At 44.4% G+C, this 18445-nt stretch overlaps 1 protein-coding gene across 1 annotated transcript in view; it reads left to right on the top strand.

Moving 5' to 3' along the window:
• The window catches only part of LOC104295656 (myosin heavy chain, skeletal muscle, adult-like), a 30493-nt gene that overhangs the window by 5265 nt on the left and 6783 nt on the right, over window positions 1-18445 (top strand). Inside the window, exons 11-35 of the mRNA XM_009895423.1 lie at window positions 5042-5160; window positions 5262-5411; window positions 6488-6658; window positions 7429-7756; window positions 7831-7898; window positions 9304-9391; window positions 9483-9600; window positions 10749-10872; window positions 11601-11737; window positions 11950-12205; window positions 13094-13336; window positions 13423-13599; window positions 13685-13830; window positions 13918-14008; window positions 14097-14486; window positions 14646-14772; window positions 14944-15062; window positions 15683-15879; window positions 16270-16453; window positions 16540-16705; window positions 16873-16997; window positions 17191-17499; window positions 17601-17804; window positions 18099-18224; window positions 18320-18433. Of these exons, the coding sequence (XP_009893725.1) occupies window positions 5042-5160; window positions 5262-5411; window positions 6488-6658; window positions 7429-7756; window positions 7831-7898; window positions 9304-9391; window positions 9483-9600; window positions 10749-10872; window positions 11601-11737; window positions 11950-12205; window positions 13094-13336; window positions 13423-13599; window positions 13685-13830; window positions 13918-14008; window positions 14097-14486; window positions 14646-14772; window positions 14944-15062; window positions 15683-15879; window positions 16270-16453; window positions 16540-16705; window positions 16873-16997; window positions 17191-17499; window positions 17601-17804; window positions 18099-18224; window positions 18320-18433 (4277 nt within the window). The remainder of the gene's footprint in view (window positions 1-5041; window positions 5161-5261; window positions 5412-6487; window positions 6659-7428; window positions 7757-7830; window positions 7899-9303; window positions 9392-9482; window positions 9601-10748; window positions 10873-11600; window positions 11738-11949; window positions 12206-13093; window positions 13337-13422; window positions 13600-13684; window positions 13831-13917; window positions 14009-14096; window positions 14487-14645; window positions 14773-14943; window positions 15063-15682; window positions 15880-16269; window positions 16454-16539; window positions 16706-16872; window positions 16998-17190; window positions 17500-17600; window positions 17805-18098; window positions 18225-18319; window positions 18434-18445) is intronic.

Raw genomic sequence — 18445 nt, 5'->3', positions numbered from 1 at the left:
ATGTGCATACACTAATGCATGCAGTACGAGGAATAAAAAAGAAAAACCAGAATCTTTGGCTCAGTCCCTGGCATAAGACTTGGTGGAAAGAGTCCTGTGACTGGCGTGCTGTGATGGATGGTTATAGGCTCTTCAGGAGTGAGAGGCAGGACAGGCAAGGTGGAGGGTTAGCACTGCATGTAAAGGAGGAGTTGGACTGTACAGCACTTGCATTTGGGGATGACATGGTTGGAAGGCTCCATGTAAGGATTAGAGGAAAAGCTAATGAAGCAGACAGTACTGTGGGAGTTTACTATAGATCTCCTGGCCAGGATGGCAACACTGATGTACTATTCTGCACAGAATTAAGGGAAATCTCCAGATCAGTTTCCCTTGTCCTTATGACTTACTTCAACTTCCCAGATGTTAACTGGGACTACCATACAGTAGACATGAACAGGTCCAGGAAATTCCTGAGACATGTTGAAAATAACTTCTTGATACAGGTCCTAAGGGAGCCAACCAGGAAAGGTGCCCTTCTAGGTTTGTTGTTTGTAGACATCTTCTTGTAAGCGATGTAACGATTGGTGCCTGTTTTGGCCACGGTGATCATGAAATCATTGTGTTTAAAATCTTTGACGATATGAGAAAAACTGAGAGCAGAGCTACTACCCTGGATTTTGGGAGAGCAGACTTTAGGATGCTCAAGAAACTAGTTAGTGGGGTCCCTGGGAATCTGTTTTCAAGGGCATTGAGGCCCGTAAATACTCAGCACTTTTTGAGACTTATTTTTTACGAGCACAGGAGCAGGCCATTCCAATGTGTCAGAAGTCAAGCAAGCAGTCAGTGGCTTGAATGAACAGGGATCTCCTGGAACTTAGGAGGAAAAAGAAAGCGTATGGACTCTGGAAGCAAGGTCAGGCTACGTAGGAGGACTGCAGAGATGCTGTTCACCACTGTAGGGAGAAAATTCATACAGCCAAAGTTCAGTTGGAGATGAAGCTGGCCAGTACTGTGCTAGATAACAAAAAAGGTTTTTTTTAAGTATTTAACAGCGAAAGGAGAACTAAAGAAAACAGTGGTCTGTTTTTCAATGAGGTTGGTCAGCTCACAAATAGGGATAAAGATAAAGCAGAGACATTTAATGCCTTCTTTGGCTCGATCTTTAACACCAATGATGGGCCCTGGGATCCCTGGAGCCCAGAGTTGGAGGACCATGACTAGGGGAGTGATAGGCTCCTAGTTGACTTTGAACTTGTACAGGATTTGCTAATGCAGCTGAATGCACTTAAGTCTGTGGGCCCTAATGAGATTCATTGCAGGGTATCAAAAGAGTTGGGCGATATTGTACGACCTCACTCAGTTATTTATCAATCTTCTTGGGGATCTGGAGAGGTCCCAGTTGACTGGAAGCTAGCAAATGTCATTCCAATTTTCAAATAGGGCAAGAAAGAAGACCCTGGTAATTATAGGCCTGTCAGTCTCACTTAGTTCCTGGTAAAAATATGGAGAAGATTATTCTGGGAGTTATTAAAAAACACTTGAAAGACAATGCAGTCATCGGTCAAAGCCAACACGGGTTCATGAAGGCAAAGTCATGCCTGACTAACTTAATATCCTTTTATGACAAGGTTACTCACCTAGTAGATGAAGGGAAGGCAATAGATGTGTTTTTTTTGGGGGGGGGGTTAGCAAAACTTTTGATATTGTCTCTCACAATATCCTTGTGGAGAAAATATCCAGCATATGGCTAGACATGTACACAATATGATGGGCGAACAATTGGCTGAAGGGTCAGACTCAAATGGTTGTAGTAAATGTGGTAAGAAATGGCTGATGGCCAGTCACTAGTGGTGTTCCCCAGGGCTCAACTGCAGGTCCAATTCTCTTCAGTGTTTTTACCAATGACCTGAAAATGGGAGTTAAGTGCACACTAAGTTGTTTGCAACGTTATTAAATTAGGAGGAACCAGTGATTACTTTGAGTGTAGAGAGGTCTTACAGACACATCTTGATAGATTGGCTTGTTCAGGAGACTAATTGACAGAGCCCCTTGGGAGGCTGTCATGAAGGGCAAAGGAGTCCAGGAAGGCTGGGCACTCCTCAAGAAGGAAGTCTTAAAGGTGCAGGAACAGGCCATCTCCATGTCCCGAAAGACTGGCTAGCGGGGTAGAAGACCAACCTGGCTGAACAGAGAGCTTTGGCTGGAACTCAGGCACAAAAGGAGAGTTTATGGTCTTTGGGGCGGGCCACTCAGGAGGACTACAAAGACGCAGTGAAGCTATGCAGGGAGAAAATTAGAAGGGCCAAAGCTCAGTTAGAACTCAATCTGGCTATTGTTGTATATTGCCTCTATAAATACATTAACAATAAAAGGAGGACTAGGGACAATCTTCCTCCTTTATTGGATGCAGGGGGAAACACAGTGACTAAGGACGAGAGAAAGGCTGAGGTACTTAACGCCTTCTTTGCGTCAGTCTTTAATAGCAGGACTAGTTGTTTGCTGGGTATCCAGACCCTTGAGCTGGAAGACAGGGATGGGGAACAGAATGAGACCTCCATAATCCAAAAAGAAATGGTTAGTGACCTGCTGCACCACCTAGACATACACAAGTCTATGGGGCCAGACAGGTTACACCCAAGAATGCTGAAGGAGTTGGTGGATGTGCTCACCAGACCACTCTTCACAGTTTATCAGCAGTCCTGGCTAAGCGGGTAGGTTGCAATGGACTGGAGATTAGCAGATGTGATGCCCATCTACAAGAAGGGTGAGAAGGAGGATCCGAGGAACTACAGACCTGTCTGTCTGACCTCGGTGCCGGGGAAGCTTATGGAGCAGATCATCTTGAGTGCCATTACATACTCTTTACAGGACAGCCAGATCATCAGGCCCAGTCAACATGGGTTCATGAAGGGCAGGTCCTGCTTAACGAACCTGGTCTCCTTCTATGACAAGGTGACCCACTTGGTGGATGAGGGAAAGACTGTGGATGTTATTTACCTGGAGTTCAGTAAAGCCTTCGATACTGTTCCCCACAACATTCTCATGAAAAAACTGGCTACCCAAGGCTTGGACAGGTGTACACTCTGCTGGATCAAACACTGGCTGGATGGCCAGGCCCAGAGAGTGGTGGTGAATGGAGTTAAATCCAGTTGGCGGCCGGTCACAAGTGGTGTTCTACAGGGCGCAGCATTGGGGCCACTGCTGTTTAATATCTTCATTAATGATCTTGATGATGAGATTGAGAGCACCCTCACTAGGTTTGCAGATGACACCAAGTTAGGTGGGAATGTTGATCTGCCTGAGGGTAGGAGGACTCTTCAGAGGGACCTGGATCGGCTGGATAGATGAGCTGAGGCCAATAGTATGAGCTTCAACAAGGCCGAGTACTGAGTCCTGTATGTGGGCCGCAACAACCCCATGCAATGCTACAGGCTTGGGGAGCAGTGGCTGGAAAGCTACCTGGCAGAAAAGGACCTGGGGGTGTTGGCTGAGAGCTGACTGAACGTGAGCCAGCAGTATGCTCAGGTGGCCAAGAAGGCCAATGGCATCCTGGCCTGTATCAGAAATAGTGTAGCCAGCAGAACTAGGGAATTGATTGTACCACTGTATTAGGCACTGGTGAGGCTGCATCTTGAGTACTGTGTTCAATTTTGGGTGCTGCAGCATAAGAAGGACACTGAGGTGCTGGAGCATGTCCAGAGAAGGGCAACAAAGCTGGTGAAGGGTCTTGAGAATAAGTCTTATGAGGAGCAGCTGAGGGACTTTGGGTTATTTAGTCTGAAGAAAAGGAAGCTGAGGGGAGACCTTATTGCTCTCTACAACTACCTGAAAGGAGGTCATAAAGCGGGGGGTGTTGGTCTCTTCTCACAAATTACAGCTGATAGGATAAGAGGAAATGGCGTCAAGCTGCACCAGGGGAGGTTTAGGTTAGACATTAGGAAAAACTTCTACACTGTAAAGGTTGTCAAAGACTGGAACAGGCTGCCCAAGGAAGTGGGTGAATCACCACCCTTGTCTGTATTTACACTGTAAAGGTTGTCAAAGACTGGAACAGGCTGCCCAAGGAAGTGGTTGAATCACCACCCTTGTATGTATTTAAAAGCTGTCTAGATATGGTGCTCAGGGACATGGTTTAGAAGTGGACCCAGTAGAGTTAGATAACAGTTGGACTTGATGATTGTAAAGGTCTATGATTCTATGATTAGAGTGCTGGGCAATCACCAAATGCATGAAATTTAATAAGGACAAATGGTGGGTTCTGCACTTGGGACGGTGAAATCCTTGATGTACGTATAGACTGCAGGACAAGAGGCTGGAGTGCAGCCCTGCAGAAAGGGATCTGGAGGTTTTGGTTGATGGATGAACAATGTACCCTGGTGGTGAAAACGGCCAACTGTATCCTGGGGTGCATTAAGCACAGTATGGCTAACTGGGCAAAAGAAGACTATGCTCAGCATTGGTATAGCCTCACCTCAAGTACTGTGTGCAGTTTTGGGCTCCACAATATAAAAATGATATAAAAATATTTGAATGGGTCGAAAGGAGGGCATAAAATATGGTGAAAGGATTAGAGGGCATGACTCACAAGGAATGGCTGAAAATACTAGGTTTGTTGAGTTTAGAGAAGAGGAGACTGAGGGGTGAAATCATTGATGAGGGGGAGTGAAGAGTGAGGTGCTGATCTCTCTGGTGTATGGTGATAGGATGTGAGGGAATGGCTTAAAGTTGTATCGGGGGAAGTTCAGGTTGGATATTAGGAAAAAGTTCTTCACTGAGAGGGTGGTCAAGCATCAAAACAAGCTCACCAGGGAAGTGATTAGGGCCTCAAGCTTGTCTGTGTTCAAGAAGCATTTGGACAGTGCTCTTCAATATATGGGTTAACGTCTAGGTTGTCCTGTGAGGAGACAGGAGTTGGACTCGATGATCCTTGTGGGTGCATTTCAAATCAGGACAGTCTATGATATTTATGAACTATCCTTTACAGTGTACTTTGTTTTGAAATAATTTTATCAAAATCTGTGCGTCATCCAATAAATGATTCTTCTCTCTGTGTTAGCAGTTGCTGACAAGGCTGCCTACCTGATGGGTCTGAACTCAGCTGACCTGCTCAAGGCACTGTGCTACCCTAGAGTCAAGGTTGGGAATGAATATGTGACCAAAGGTCAAACTGTGCAGCAGGTAACAACCAGTTTGTGTTTAGAAACCTCTGGTTTGAATTAACATCATGAGCATTCTCTTCAGATCCACATGGTAACTTACTTTCTTTCCTCTTGGTACAGGTGCACAATTCAGTGGGTGCTCTGGCAAAGGCTGTCTATGAGAGGATGTTCTTGTGGATGGTTGTTCGCATCAATGAACAGCTGGATACCAAGCAACCCAGACAGTACTTCATTGGTGTCCTGGACATTGCTGGCTTCGAGATCTTTGACGTAAGGAAAAGAGTTTGTTAAGTGCTTCTTAGAAGAGACATCTAACTATTAAGGAAAATCAGAGAAATATGTTGTTTTATTTTACATGATAATGGAAAAATGATTATGAACTTGTAGGAGCTCAGAAGTACACAGCCATAGAAAGGCTATGGATTTACATGAAGAACAACTCAGTAATAACATTCTCCAGAAGGAGAAAAATTCTTATAAGGCAGAGAAAATGAGTATTAAAGGACTGTCAGATGGGCTGTTATAGGCTGAAAATGGTGGCAAAAGAACACAGGCGTTTTGCAACATCACTTTTGATGTACAAGGGCACCAAAAATTATGTGTTTCAGGATGCAGTGAAAACCACAGATTTGATCTAAAAGAAGAGAAAACGTTGAATGGAATAACTGAAAGATTAAAATTGAATCAGAAAGAAGTGTTGTAACATGCATAGGGACTAATCTTCTAATTTTTTTCCCTGAGTATGCTTTGTAACTGTGTAAAAATTAGGAATATTTGTTGCAAAGAATACCAGAAGTCCTTTGAGAGCACTGAATTTGAAGTCAGTCTTTCTTCAACATGAAGGGAAAGATGTTATTGGGAATGCTGCACATTACATTGTTATTGGGAATGCTGCACATTAGTGTAGTTTTCACTGTGGAAACTTGTGAATTTAAATTTATCAAGTTTCTCCTCTTTCAACATATGACACCATTGTTGCACGACAAGAGCAGACTGCTGACATGAAAGAATACAACTGCAGTGCTAGTCTTCAGATGCATGACGTGCAATTACATAGAGTTCCTCCGACCATAGGCACCCACTATGTCAAATAACCCTAGTCAGTGTTAAGAAAAGGACAGTTGCCCTGCCATTGGCTCTTTCCACTAGATATAGCTGTTAAGTAAATCACAGATCAGGGTGCTCAGTTTGTTACAGGGAAGTTGCTGTAGAAGAGTGCTACAGATGATTTATAAGCTGATCTAACCACAGATCTAGTCAGAGCTGGAAAGTAATGAAGTAAATCTCACTGTTTTATAGGACTAGGAACACGGTTCAAAAATGCTGCATCTGTCTGTGTTTTGCAGTTCAACAGCCTGGAGCAGCTGTGCATCAACTTCACCAATGAGAAACTGCAACAATTCTTCAACCACCACATGTTTGTGCTGGAGCAGGAGGAGTACAAGAAGGAAGGAATTGAATGGACATTCATTGACTTTGGGATGGACCTGGCTGCCTGCATTGAGCTCATTGAGAAGGTATCCTTCCTCTTCAGGTGCATTATGCATTTGGGAATTCTATAGTTACTTGGCATCAGTTTTCAGATGACTCTTCCACATTCACGTCCAAACATTCTGGTTTGGTTATTCAAAATACCTGAATACGTAGCTTATTTTATCTGTGAGTTTTCAATACATTCATAGCAGCAGCTCTGTAGGCTCTCTTTTCAAGAGCCAAAACACTGCAAAGCTCCCAACAGTATTCTTTCATAACAGCTAGATTTAGTTTCCACTATAAAGCCTGCAAGTTTCTCATAAGCTCTGATACATTAATTTCTGCCCAGCAGTACAGTTAAAACAGGAGATCTCTTTTTTTTTTTTTTTTTTTAGTATTTGCGATATAAAAGATGGAACTCCACAACTTCCAGTTGATAGTCATACTTTCATGTGCATCAATTGAAACAGTAAAAGGAGTCAAGTTTGTTATGGGACATGTCATTCAGTGACTAGGAGGATCTTGAGCAAAGAGCACTTTTGTTAAGACATATCCATACCCTGTGAGCTGTTTAGAACAAGAGGTTTTGTGTATATGACATGTTTAACTTTATTTTTCAGATTTTCTGGCACAAATAATGTAATTTCGACCAGTCATTGAGCCTGGTAAATATTTGGATTGGAAAAGAGACAGCAGTATTGCCTTACTGATATCACAGTCTTTGTTTATGATTTCATACTCTGTTGAGATAAGCCGAGCCAAATTTGTGTAAAAAGGCAAATTTGACACCTGTGTTTCTTTTGCCTTCTCCCAGCCCATGGGCATCTTCTCCATCCTGGAAGAGGAGTGCATGTTCCCCAAGGCAACGGACACCTCTTTCAAGAACAAGCTCTACGACCAGCATCTGGGAAAGTCCAGAAACTTCCAGAAGCCCAAACCTGCCAAAGGCAAGGCTGAGGCTCACTTCTCCCTGGTGCACTATGCTGGCACGGTGGACTACAACATCACTGGCTGGCTGGAGAAGAACAAGGACCCCCTGAATGAAACCGTCATTGGATTGTACCAGAAATCATCCGTGAAGACACTGGCCTTACTGTTCGTCTCTTATGGTGGAGGAGCAGGTCAGTTCTATAAATCTTTAGGTTCATCCATGCACAATGTACAGGGCGAATCACAAATTAATGTTTTAAAATATATATTTTTAAATGTGCAGAAGGTGGTGGTGGCAAGAAGGGTGGGAAGAAGAAGGGTTCTTCTTTCCAGACCGTCTCAGCTCTTTTCCGGGTAAGTACCAAATTTGTTATCTCTGGTAGTTCTTGGTTCTAGTTCAGTAAGTTGTATTTATAGTTTTTTAGAGCTCTTCACCGATGTTCTTGTAGCAAGAAAGTCCATTATGTCATTTAACCTCTGTTGTAGAGGATACAGGGTTTATCCCTTTATCCTCTGATTTATAATGATGTTGTCAGCTATCATAATAAAATTGTCTTATATAGCCTAGAAGCCTTCTTTCCCTCTTCTCCAGATCTCAAGGTGAAATATAGTCTTGTAATTATATTGTTTTGACTTTCTAGTTAAATGACTTCTTCACCCTTACCATGCCTTCTGCATACGGTAGGAGTTAGTCTGGTATGTGTGAAATATCCCCGTATGTCAAGGTCTAGACTGCTAACAAGTCAGAGGCTTACACAGTTCTTTCTCAAGCCTAGGCCTTCCTGCCTGGCTTTTCCATATGCTTCTCCCAGGTGAAACTGCCGTTCTTCCCTGCAGATATTCAGGACCACAAACTCATCCTTCACCTGAGGGATCCCTTCTTCAAATGGCCTAGTTCTTCCTGAGTTGCTTTTATTCTGCTCTTGGTCTCCTTGTCCAGTTTTCCCTGGATGGTCTTCCCTGGATGGACATGTGTGTCTTGGGCTCCAGGAGCAGTCACTGGGACAGGTGTAGACCTCTCATGGGTGAAGGACATTTGTAAATGTCTCCTTAGTTGTCCTCCTGTTCTTATTTCTCCTCCTGTTTTTTCCTCCTAAACTCATGGTTTACATCATACTGTGGTGTAAACATGGAAAACTGAGTTTTCCAAGATAAACTTGGTAGCCTCTGCCACACTGGTTTTTATACTGTTTTGATGTCCACCATCATTGCAAAATCTTTCAAAAACATGACCTACATAGCAAAAATACCATTTTTTTTTTTTTAATACAGGTTAAAAAAATTGGGAATGTCCTCTCTCAGATGTGATTTGAGGCAGGGGGAATGTTACTGATAGCTGTTCAGTTTGCAAGGCTTTGCATCACAGCTGGAGATCTGCCAGCTTGTTCTCCTTTTCTGTCTTTGTACCTATCTCTGAATCACATATTAAAAAAGCATCTTTCACACTTGGCTCCACAGGGAACATAGACCATAGGCTGTTTGAATAAATACCAATCTTCACTCAAATTAACTCTTTATTTGGAATAGAATTTGTGAAAGATATCAAATACAGTGATATTTCACATAAACTTACATCATTAGCATTGTATGAGCCTTCCAGAGCAAAAAGGTATTTTACATTTTATTTTAACACAGTATTCATAAAATGCACCATTCATATGGTTCCAGTGAGTTTGATGGCATTGTAGTAGTTTTGCTCTAAAGGTTAATGCATAAAACAAACATTTACTAATACAAACTTTTGTTCATAATTCTTCAGGAGAACTTAAACAAGCTGATGACCAATCTGCGCAGCACTCACCCACATTTTGTGAGATGCATCATCCCCAATGAAACAAAAACACCCGGTAAAGGCCTCAAGTATATACAGACTTTCCTGTGATACTGAAGATCTCTGTGTTTCAATCCACAATATTCACTTGTGCTCTGAATTGTTAGGTGTCATGGAGCATGAACTGGTGCTACACCAGCTTCGGTGCAATGGCGTGTTGGAAGGGATCAGAATTTGCAGAAAAGGATTCCCCAGCAGAGTTCTCTATGCTGACTTTAAACAGAGGTCAGGTTTCTCTACCATACTGTCTTATTATAGCTAGGACTATGCAACCTTAACCTGGTGGGACAATTTAGGGCCATGTTATCACATTGATATATCTTTTGTAGAGAAGTAATCCTTGTTGTCTTTACTCAGCACCTTATGTCTCACCTGTTCTTTTGATGGTATTAAATGACTCATTGAAAGCAAACAGGACATACTGGTATCCTCCCAAGAAGGGTCTTGATGTTGTCTGTTGCAAGAACCTCTGGAATTTATATAAGCAACTATCAGGGACCAACAATGGCCAACTGCTCCCTAAGAGAAAGAGAACTGGAAGCTGAAGGTGACCTCAGGGCATACCCTCACAAACAGGGTACAGTCCAACAGGGTCGGAACACGGTAGCCAGAGCTGGGATCTAGTAAGGGGTCCATTGACAATCCCAGTCAAGGCAAGCATTGAATGAGATCCATGGGCCACCCGGGTGGTCCTGTCAGGAGCAGCAGGAGATGGGGCTAGAGACAGCACTGGAAACAAAGCTGCAGTATCTGTACGAGAGCTCCACGGAGGAAACAACTACCTACAGTATAGGTCCAAGGTCCGTCAAGAAAGCAAGGCCAGAGACTGGGCTGGAAAACAGCTATGGTGTAACTCATACAAGAAATGTATGAGTTCAGGCCTAAGCTGAAATGGAACCCATGAGCCCATGGTGGAGGCCCTAGGTGAGGCTGCTCACGGCCATTAAGTGCCTTCAGGGCTCTGAGAGCTATATGGTTACTTAGACACAGATTAGATAGTGTGCCAGGTTTCCTTCCTGTCCCAGCTAGCTCAAATTCCAAACTAGTGCACCATTTTTGTAACCTCTATATGTTAGTTATATAATAATAATGCATTCATTATATCATGTTCCCTTTTTTTTTTTAACATCTTACTGTCCAGGATACTGTAGTATCATCTACTCTACGTAGAATTGTAATAGGTAAATTGTAGCAAAAGTTTCTCACATTGCTGAGAAAATGTATCCCTATTTAATAAAGCAATGTCTCAAAAAATCAGTCAACATTCAGCCAAGACATTGTCCTGACATATCGGGAAGCCAGCAAACCTGTTTTAAAAAGAAACGTTGGCTTGGGTAATAAGAATATTCTGACATTCTGTTTCTTTCCTACAGATACAGGGTATTGAATGCAAGTGCTGTCCCAGAGGGACAGTTCATGGATAGCAAGAAAGCTTCTGAGAAGCTCCTTGGATCCATTGCCATTGATCACACCCAATATAAATTTGGTCACACCAAGGTACAAGTACAACTTGGTAGAGACATTTGTTACGAAAATATTAAGATAGGTATGAATGAAATATAGATATAAATGTACATACATAAAAGCACTAGAAATGAAATCATGGCAAGGAATAAAGCAACAGCATGCATAAACAGCCAATGATATGTTTGCCAGCAGTAAAAGTGGTAGCATTTGTAGCAGGAAGATGTAGCTTGCACCGAGAGCACAGGGTAGTCCCATCAGCAGACAGTCTATGCTCTGTTAACTAGTAGGATGACAACAGAAAGACTGCATCCAAAAGATACAGAACATGAGGAAACAAAAGAAAATGTACAGCAACGTTCCCTGAGTTTCGTGAAATATGAAGCAATATTCTGAGGTGAAAGAATGTTCTGCAAAGTCGTTGATTCCTAAAAGGGATAAAAGTTACCAGTTCCTGACTGCCAATCAAGATAAACCTAGGGGACACAGTGAGGAATTGGTAGCTGAAATTCCTTGTCTTATATGTATTGGACAAGTCATACCATTCAGACTGCCTGGACACATACACATTGATGTTTGTGAGTATATTGGTGTGATAGTGTGAGTGGTTACAGTCCATTTAGAGGACTGGATAAAATAAAAATATCACCTTCCCCTTTCATAAAGTTGCAATGACTTTGGTAACAGTAATCCTTATGGAAATGTAATCTGTTTGTGTTTTGATGACTTGAGTGATGTCTTATGTCATCCAATTTCTCAAGGTGTTCTTCAAAGCTGGTCTGATAGGTCTTCTGGAGGAGATGAGGGATGAGAAGCTGGCACAGCTCATGACTCGTACACAAGCCAGGTGCAGGGGGTTCCTGATGAGAGTGGAGTACCAGAGAATGGTGGAGAGGAGGTAGACATTCTTCTTTAAGTTCATCTCATTGCTCATTGTTTCCACAGACATGACACTGACAATTCTTCCTACACGTCCTGAGAAACTTGCTCTAGGTGACTGTGCTTGAGCAGGAGGGATTGGACAAGATGTCCTACAGAGTTCTATTCCAGTATCAACCACTCTGTGATTCTGTGATTGAGTCTATTGAGTCTATTTGGTTTGCATTTCAGGGATGCCATCTTCTGCATCCAGTACAATGTTCGTGCATTCATGAATGTCAAGCACTGGCCCTGGATGAAGCTGTTCTTCAAGATCAAGCCCTTGCTGAAGAGTGCAGAATCTGAGAAGGAGATGGCCAACATGAAGGAAGAGTTTGAGAAAACCAAGGAAGAGCTTGCAAAGTCTGAGGCCAAGAGGAAGGAGCTGGAGGAGAAAATGGTGAAACTGGTGCAGGAGAAAAATGATCTGCAGCTGCAAGTGCAGGCTGTGAGTACCATCAGTGCACTACATACTTCTTCGTTAGTAGAAAATGAAGATCAAACATACCTTCCAAAGAACAGAATCAAATAGATAGCACAGCAACCATGATGAAACTCAAAATTATAAATAAGGGCCAAACATAAGACTGTCCTCTATGTGGCCCTGGCAGGTGATTTGTATTGGAGACACTTCAATCTTACATCCCCACAAACTCAATGTAAAGAAGAAAATATCTTCAATAAAAGTATATGCGTGTATACAAAATATATAAAAAATAGATACATATGTATGACATGGATATCATATATCTATCTATGTGTAAACATATATTTGTGAGTAGATATGTATATCAACACAGAAAGTATATATCTAAAAAATGTATGTATCTAAAGTTTATGAAACTGTATGTAGAAACATACACAGTGTAAATTATATATATGTCAAGTACACATGACCATATGGTTACACCCTAAATAAAATGTTGTCTGAAGTATTCTAATAGGAACAAGAGTAAACAGAGGTGTGAAAGAATTCCCACAATTTCAGAGGCTTCATTGTATGATGAAAAGCACGGGAGACATCTTTATCCTGAAAATAAACTTTTAGTTGAGTAGATTCAATTTTTCTGAAAAAGCGTTTCCCTTAGGAGTCAGGATGCTGGGTTCCAAATCCTCACCAGAATAGGCTACTTAGCAATGATCACTGAGGTCAGCAGAGAAAAGTAGAAAATACATGTGACTCTGTATAGAGCTGCGCTGTGACATATCACTTCAGTGAAAAACATGAAACAGATTATATCATATGTAATATTCTAAGCAACAAAATTGAATGAGTGAAAAAGTCAAAGGATACAGCTAGTAATAAGAAAAGCTTCAAGGATTCTTTCTACTGTAGGAAGCAGACAGCTTGGCTGATGCTGAGGAAAGGTGTGACCAGCTCATCAAAACCAAAATCCAGCTGGAAGCCAAAATTAAGGAGGTGATTGAAAGGGCTGAGGATGAGGAGGAGATTAACGCTGAGCTGACAGCCAAGAAGAGGAAACTGGAGGATGAATGTTCAGAGCTGAAGAAAGATATTGATGACCTTGAGTTAACACTGGCCAAGGTTGAGAAGGAAAAACACGCCACTGAAAACAAGGTATACAACAGATTCTGTGACACACATTCAAGGAAAAGAGATCCATTCCCAATTCTTGTAACAAGGTTGTTTTCTTCTTCTCAAAGGTGAAGAATCTCACAGAGGAGATGGCAAACCTGGACGAGACCATCGCCAAGCTGACAAAAGAGAAGAAGGCCCTCCAAGAGGCCCATCAGCAGACACTGGATGACCTGCAGGTAGAAGAGGACAAAGTCAATACGCTGACCAAAGCCAAGACCAAGCTGGAGCAGCAAGTGGATGATGTAAGCCCACAGACATACAGCAAGAAGAGGACAGGTATGGAGTTAGACCTGACTGGTGGAGCACTGATGGTCTTGTTGTGTTTAGCTGGAAGGGTCCCTGGAGCAGGAGAAGAAACTGCGCATGGACCTTGAGAGAGCTAAGAGGAAACTCGAAGGAGACCTGAAGCTGGCCCATGACAGCATAATGGATTTGGAAAATGATAAGCAGCAGCTGGATGAGAAACTGAAGAAGTAAGTGGGGCTGTTGGGCACCTGAGTGCTGGGCTGGTGCACTTGTCTTTTCTCTGTGAGCTCTAACACCTTTTGCTTTGCCCAAAGGAAAGACTTTGAAATCAGCCAGATCCAGAGCAAAATCGAGGATGAGCAAGCCCTGGGCATGCAATTACAGAAGAAGATCAAGGAGCTGCAGGCAAGTCTCTGTCCCTTCCCCTCTCTCACCCAGACACAGTTCAGGAAGGAGGAGGACATGGGTGTGAAGGGTCCCTAATGTTCCCCAGGCGCGTATTGAGGAACTGGAGGAGGAAATTGAGGCAGAGCGAACCTCTCGGGCAAAAGCAGAGAAGCATCGGGCTGACCTCTCAAGGGAGCTCGAGGAGATCAGCGAGCGCCTGGAAGAAGCAGGAGGGGCTACCGCAGCTCAGATGGAGATGAACAAGAAGCGTGAGGCAGAATTTCAGAAGATGCGTCGTGACCTCGAAGAGGCCACGCTGCAGCACGAAGCCACGGCTGCTGCACTGCGGAAGAAGCACGCGGACAGCACAGCTGAGCTTGGGGAGCAGATCGACAACCTGCAACGAGTGAAGCAGAAGCTTGAGAAGGAGAAGAGTGAGCTGAAGATGGAGATTGACGACTTGGCCAGTAACATGGAGTCTGTCTCCAAAGCCAAGGTATGGAATTGCCGTAGAACGTGCTCACAGGGCCACAGTATGGCACAGAGGCTACATCTACCAGCCCCATTCTCATAAAAAAAAAGTACCCGCTGTGAGGATAAGGCAGAGTCCAGGTGTTCATCTCCTTTCCTTTCCTTGTGTATGCTTGCTATCTAGGCAAATCTGGAGAAGATGTGCCGCACTCTGGAAGACCAGCTGAGTGAGATAAAAACTAAGGAGGAGCAGAATCAGCGCATGATCAATGACCTCAATACTCAAAGAGCTCGTCTGCAGACAGAATCAGGTGAGACACCCTCATTCCTCAGGTGCAATGGGAGGATCTGCAAGCTGTGGGCATAAGCACAGGCTGCAAAGTGACAACTTCTGTAACCTCTCCAGGCCACTCCTGCTTGCATGGGTTTACAGGCAGAAACTGTCACAGTATTGATATATTTTGTCACTTTACCCTTCCCAGGTGAATATTCACGCCAGGTGGAGGAAAAAGATGCTCTGATTTCTCAGCTATCTAGGGGCAAGCAAGGATTTACCCAACAGATTGAGGAACTCAAGAGGCATCTAGAGGAAGAAATAAAGGTCTGGAATTACCCCACTACCTACATCCCCCCTAAGTGAATCTGGAGAATCCTGTCTGATCCAAGATTGGTTCAATATTCTTTCCCCAAACACGTGTAGTACTGGAGGGTGCACCAGTAATGCACATCCCCCAACTCATGACCTAGAGGGGGAAGGAAGCATAATGATTTCGATGCAGGAAGAAGTCATGCACAAGGCTTTCTTGAGGTTCTGATGATTTTCTCCACTACAGGATTCATACACTGTTGTCAAAACATTTACAGAAACATCAAATTACTGTCCTCAGAGCACCTGTGGATCATCCTGATCCTCCAGAACACATTAATGAAGGCTTCCAAAGAGCTGATCCACAGCCAGGTTGATCCCAGTCTGTGCTGCACTCCTGGATCATACTGACCCAGGTGCAAGACCTTGCACATATGTCGAAACACTTACAGAAACAACAGATTACTGTCCCCAGAGCACCTGTCACTAACACATCCTGATGCATTGATGAAGGCTTCATCAGCTCCCAGCTCCGTTTGCCTAATAAGAGGTTCATTCTAATTTCACTGTCAATTTCATTATCAAGAGGCATCTCAAGCCAAATATTCAGGTTACCAATCCCAATGTGCTCACAGGCCAAGAACGCCCTGGCCCACGCCTTGCAGTCTGCTCGCCATGACTGTGACTTGCTCCGGGAACAGTATGAGGAGGAGCAGGAAGCCAAGGGGGAGCTGCAGCGTGCCCTGTCCAAGGCCAACAGCGAAGTGGCCCAGTGGAGAACCAAATACGAGACAGATGTGATCCAGCGCACAGAGGAGCTGGAGGAGGCCAAGTACGTGGGGAAGGTGGGAAGGCTGACAGAGACTAATAATGGAATTTTGAAGAGACCATTGAGATTCTAAAAGGTGAAAGCAAAGAGAGTTACATCAAATCAAATAGAGTTACATCAAATAGAAATAGGTACTACAAAGGGTGTGTTTTTAAAACCCCAGAAGTCTATATGACAGAGAATGCAAGAGAACAGCAATGTATAATGTGTGCAGAGGGCAGAGGGAGGTCTAGACACTTGGGAAAGGAAAAGAGATACAATGACAGCCTGGGACACGCTCTGCACTGTGTGTGTGGGTAACAAATGCTGTAAAGTGCCTCAGCACTGTGGTGAAATGAACAGCACAAACTCCATTTTTGTCCCCAGTTATGAGCTGTGCTTATCTCCTCCCAGGAAGAAGCTGGCACAGCGCCTGCAGGATGCAGAGGAACACGTGGAAGCTGTGAATGCCAAATGTGCCTCCCTGGAAAAGACAAAGCAGAGGCTGCAGAATGAAGTGGAGGACCTGATGATTGACGTGGAGCGATCAAATGCTGCCTGCGCAGCTCTGGATATGAAGCAGAAGAACTTTGACAAGGTCTTTTGGGCTGCACGCCAGGGGCTCCTGGGCAGAGCGTCCGCTCCTGGGTGCCACATCCACACTCACGCCCCGTTTCTCTTCAGATCCTGGCAGAGTGGAAGCAGAAGTATGAGGAAACGCAGGCTGAGCTGGAAGCCTCCCAGAAGGAGTCTCGCTCTCTCAGCACGGAGCTGTTTAAGATGAAGAATGCCTATGAGGAGTCCTTGGACCACCTGGAAACGCTCAAGCGTGAGAACAAGAACTTGCAGCGTAAGTCCCTGGCTCTTTGCTCCTGGCAGGGCTTTCTCCTTATCCACCACTACCCACCGCTCCACATGGGTCTGTGCCTGCAGGTCAGCAAAGGTGCTTGTCACCACCGCAGGGCCCTTCCCATGCAGCTCTGTGCCTGACCATGCCATTGGTCTTTGTTCCCACAGAGGAGATTTCCGACCTCACGGAGCAGATTGCTGAGGGAGAAAAGGCGATTCATGAGCTGGAGAAAATCAAGAAGCAGATTGAGCAGGAGAAATCTGAAATCCAGGCTGCTCTGGAGGAAGCTGAGGTACATGCCCATAATCACTGCTGTCTGCACTAAAACTATGAGCAATGGGGAAATATGGCTAAAAACTGCTTGGTCCCACCCTGTCCTGCCTGGGGAGTGCAGCCAGCTGAGATTCCCTGAAAGATTCTGTAATTACCTAGAAAGCAAGCAGTAACATTACTGATGTTATAAATGTTTGTGTCCGATTGTCCAGGCCTCCCTGGAACATGAAGAGGGGAAGATCCTGCGCCTCCAGCTTGAGCTCAACCAGGTGAAGTCTGAGATTGACAGGAAGATAGCAGAAAAAGATGAGGAGATTGACCAGATGAAGAGAAACCACCTCCGAGTTGTGGAGTCCTTGCAGAGCACCCTGGACGCTGAGATCAGGAGCAGGAACGAAGCCCTGCGGCTAAAGAAGAAGATGGAGGGAGACCTGAATGAAATGGAGATCCAACTGAGCCATGCCAACCGTGTTGCTGCAGAGGCACAAAAGAACCTGAGAAACACACAGGGAGTGCTCAAGGTCTGTTCAGCAAAGCTACAGAAAGAGAAATTACAACCCTGATAGTTTTTGGTACCCAAGCGCACACTGCCACCTTGCAATGTCTCTTGCCTCTTTTATAGGATACCCAGATACACTTGGACGATGCTCTCAGGACACAGGAGGACCTGAAGGAGCAGGTGGCCATGGTGGAGCGCAGAGCAAACCTGCTGCAGGCTGAAATTGAGGAGCTACGGGCAGCCCTGGAGCAGACGGAGCGCTCAAGGAAAGTGGCTGAGCAGGAGCTTCTGGATGCCACTGAACGTGTGCAGCTCCTCCACACCCAGGTAAGGGTGTGGTACCAAAAGCATATGTGTTGACCCTTAACAAGCACAGAGAGCTGCTCTATACCCGAGGATAGGGCAGGACAGTGGTCTAGAATGGCCTCTCTACTGGTCTCCACAAAGGAAGGTACACTCAGCGCCCATCAGCTGAGCCCACCACTCACATTTTGTAAACAACCATTTTAAAAAGGATTCCAGGTTTTGAATTGCAAACTTGAAGAGTCAAGACTTGGCTGAGTCTGTAGGCTTGGTATTGCAGGCGTCAGACTACAAGTCTTGCAATCCTCTTTTGTATAGAACACCAGCTTGATCAACACCAAGAAGAAGCTGGAAACAGACATTGCCCAAATTCAGGGTGAAATGGAGGATACGATCCAGGAAGCCCGCAATGCTGAAGAGAAGGCCAAGAAGGCCATCACAGATGTGAGTCGGGGGCTCCTTTCATTGCTGACTGTGGATGTATTCTCCCCAAAAATGTCCCCAGCCCTAAAATATCTTTGACTCTTTGCTCTCATCAGGCAGCCATGATGGCAGAAGAGCTGAAGAAGGAGCAGGACACCAGCGCCCACCTGGAGAGGATGAAGAAGAACCTGGACCAGACGGTGAAGGACCTGCAGCATAGTCTGGCTGAGGCTGAGACGATC

Source organism: Charadrius vociferus, unplaced genomic scaffold (genome assembly GCF_000708025.1).
Source record: "Charadrius vociferus isolate BGI_N301 unplaced genomic scaffold, ASM70802v2 scaffold232, whole genome shotgun sequence".
NCBI lineage: Eukaryota > Metazoa > Chordata > Aves > Charadriiformes > Charadriidae > Charadrius > Charadrius vociferus.
The sequence above is the reverse complement of the archived record's forward strand: the minus strand, read 5'-3'. Positions and strand labels throughout refer to the sequence as shown.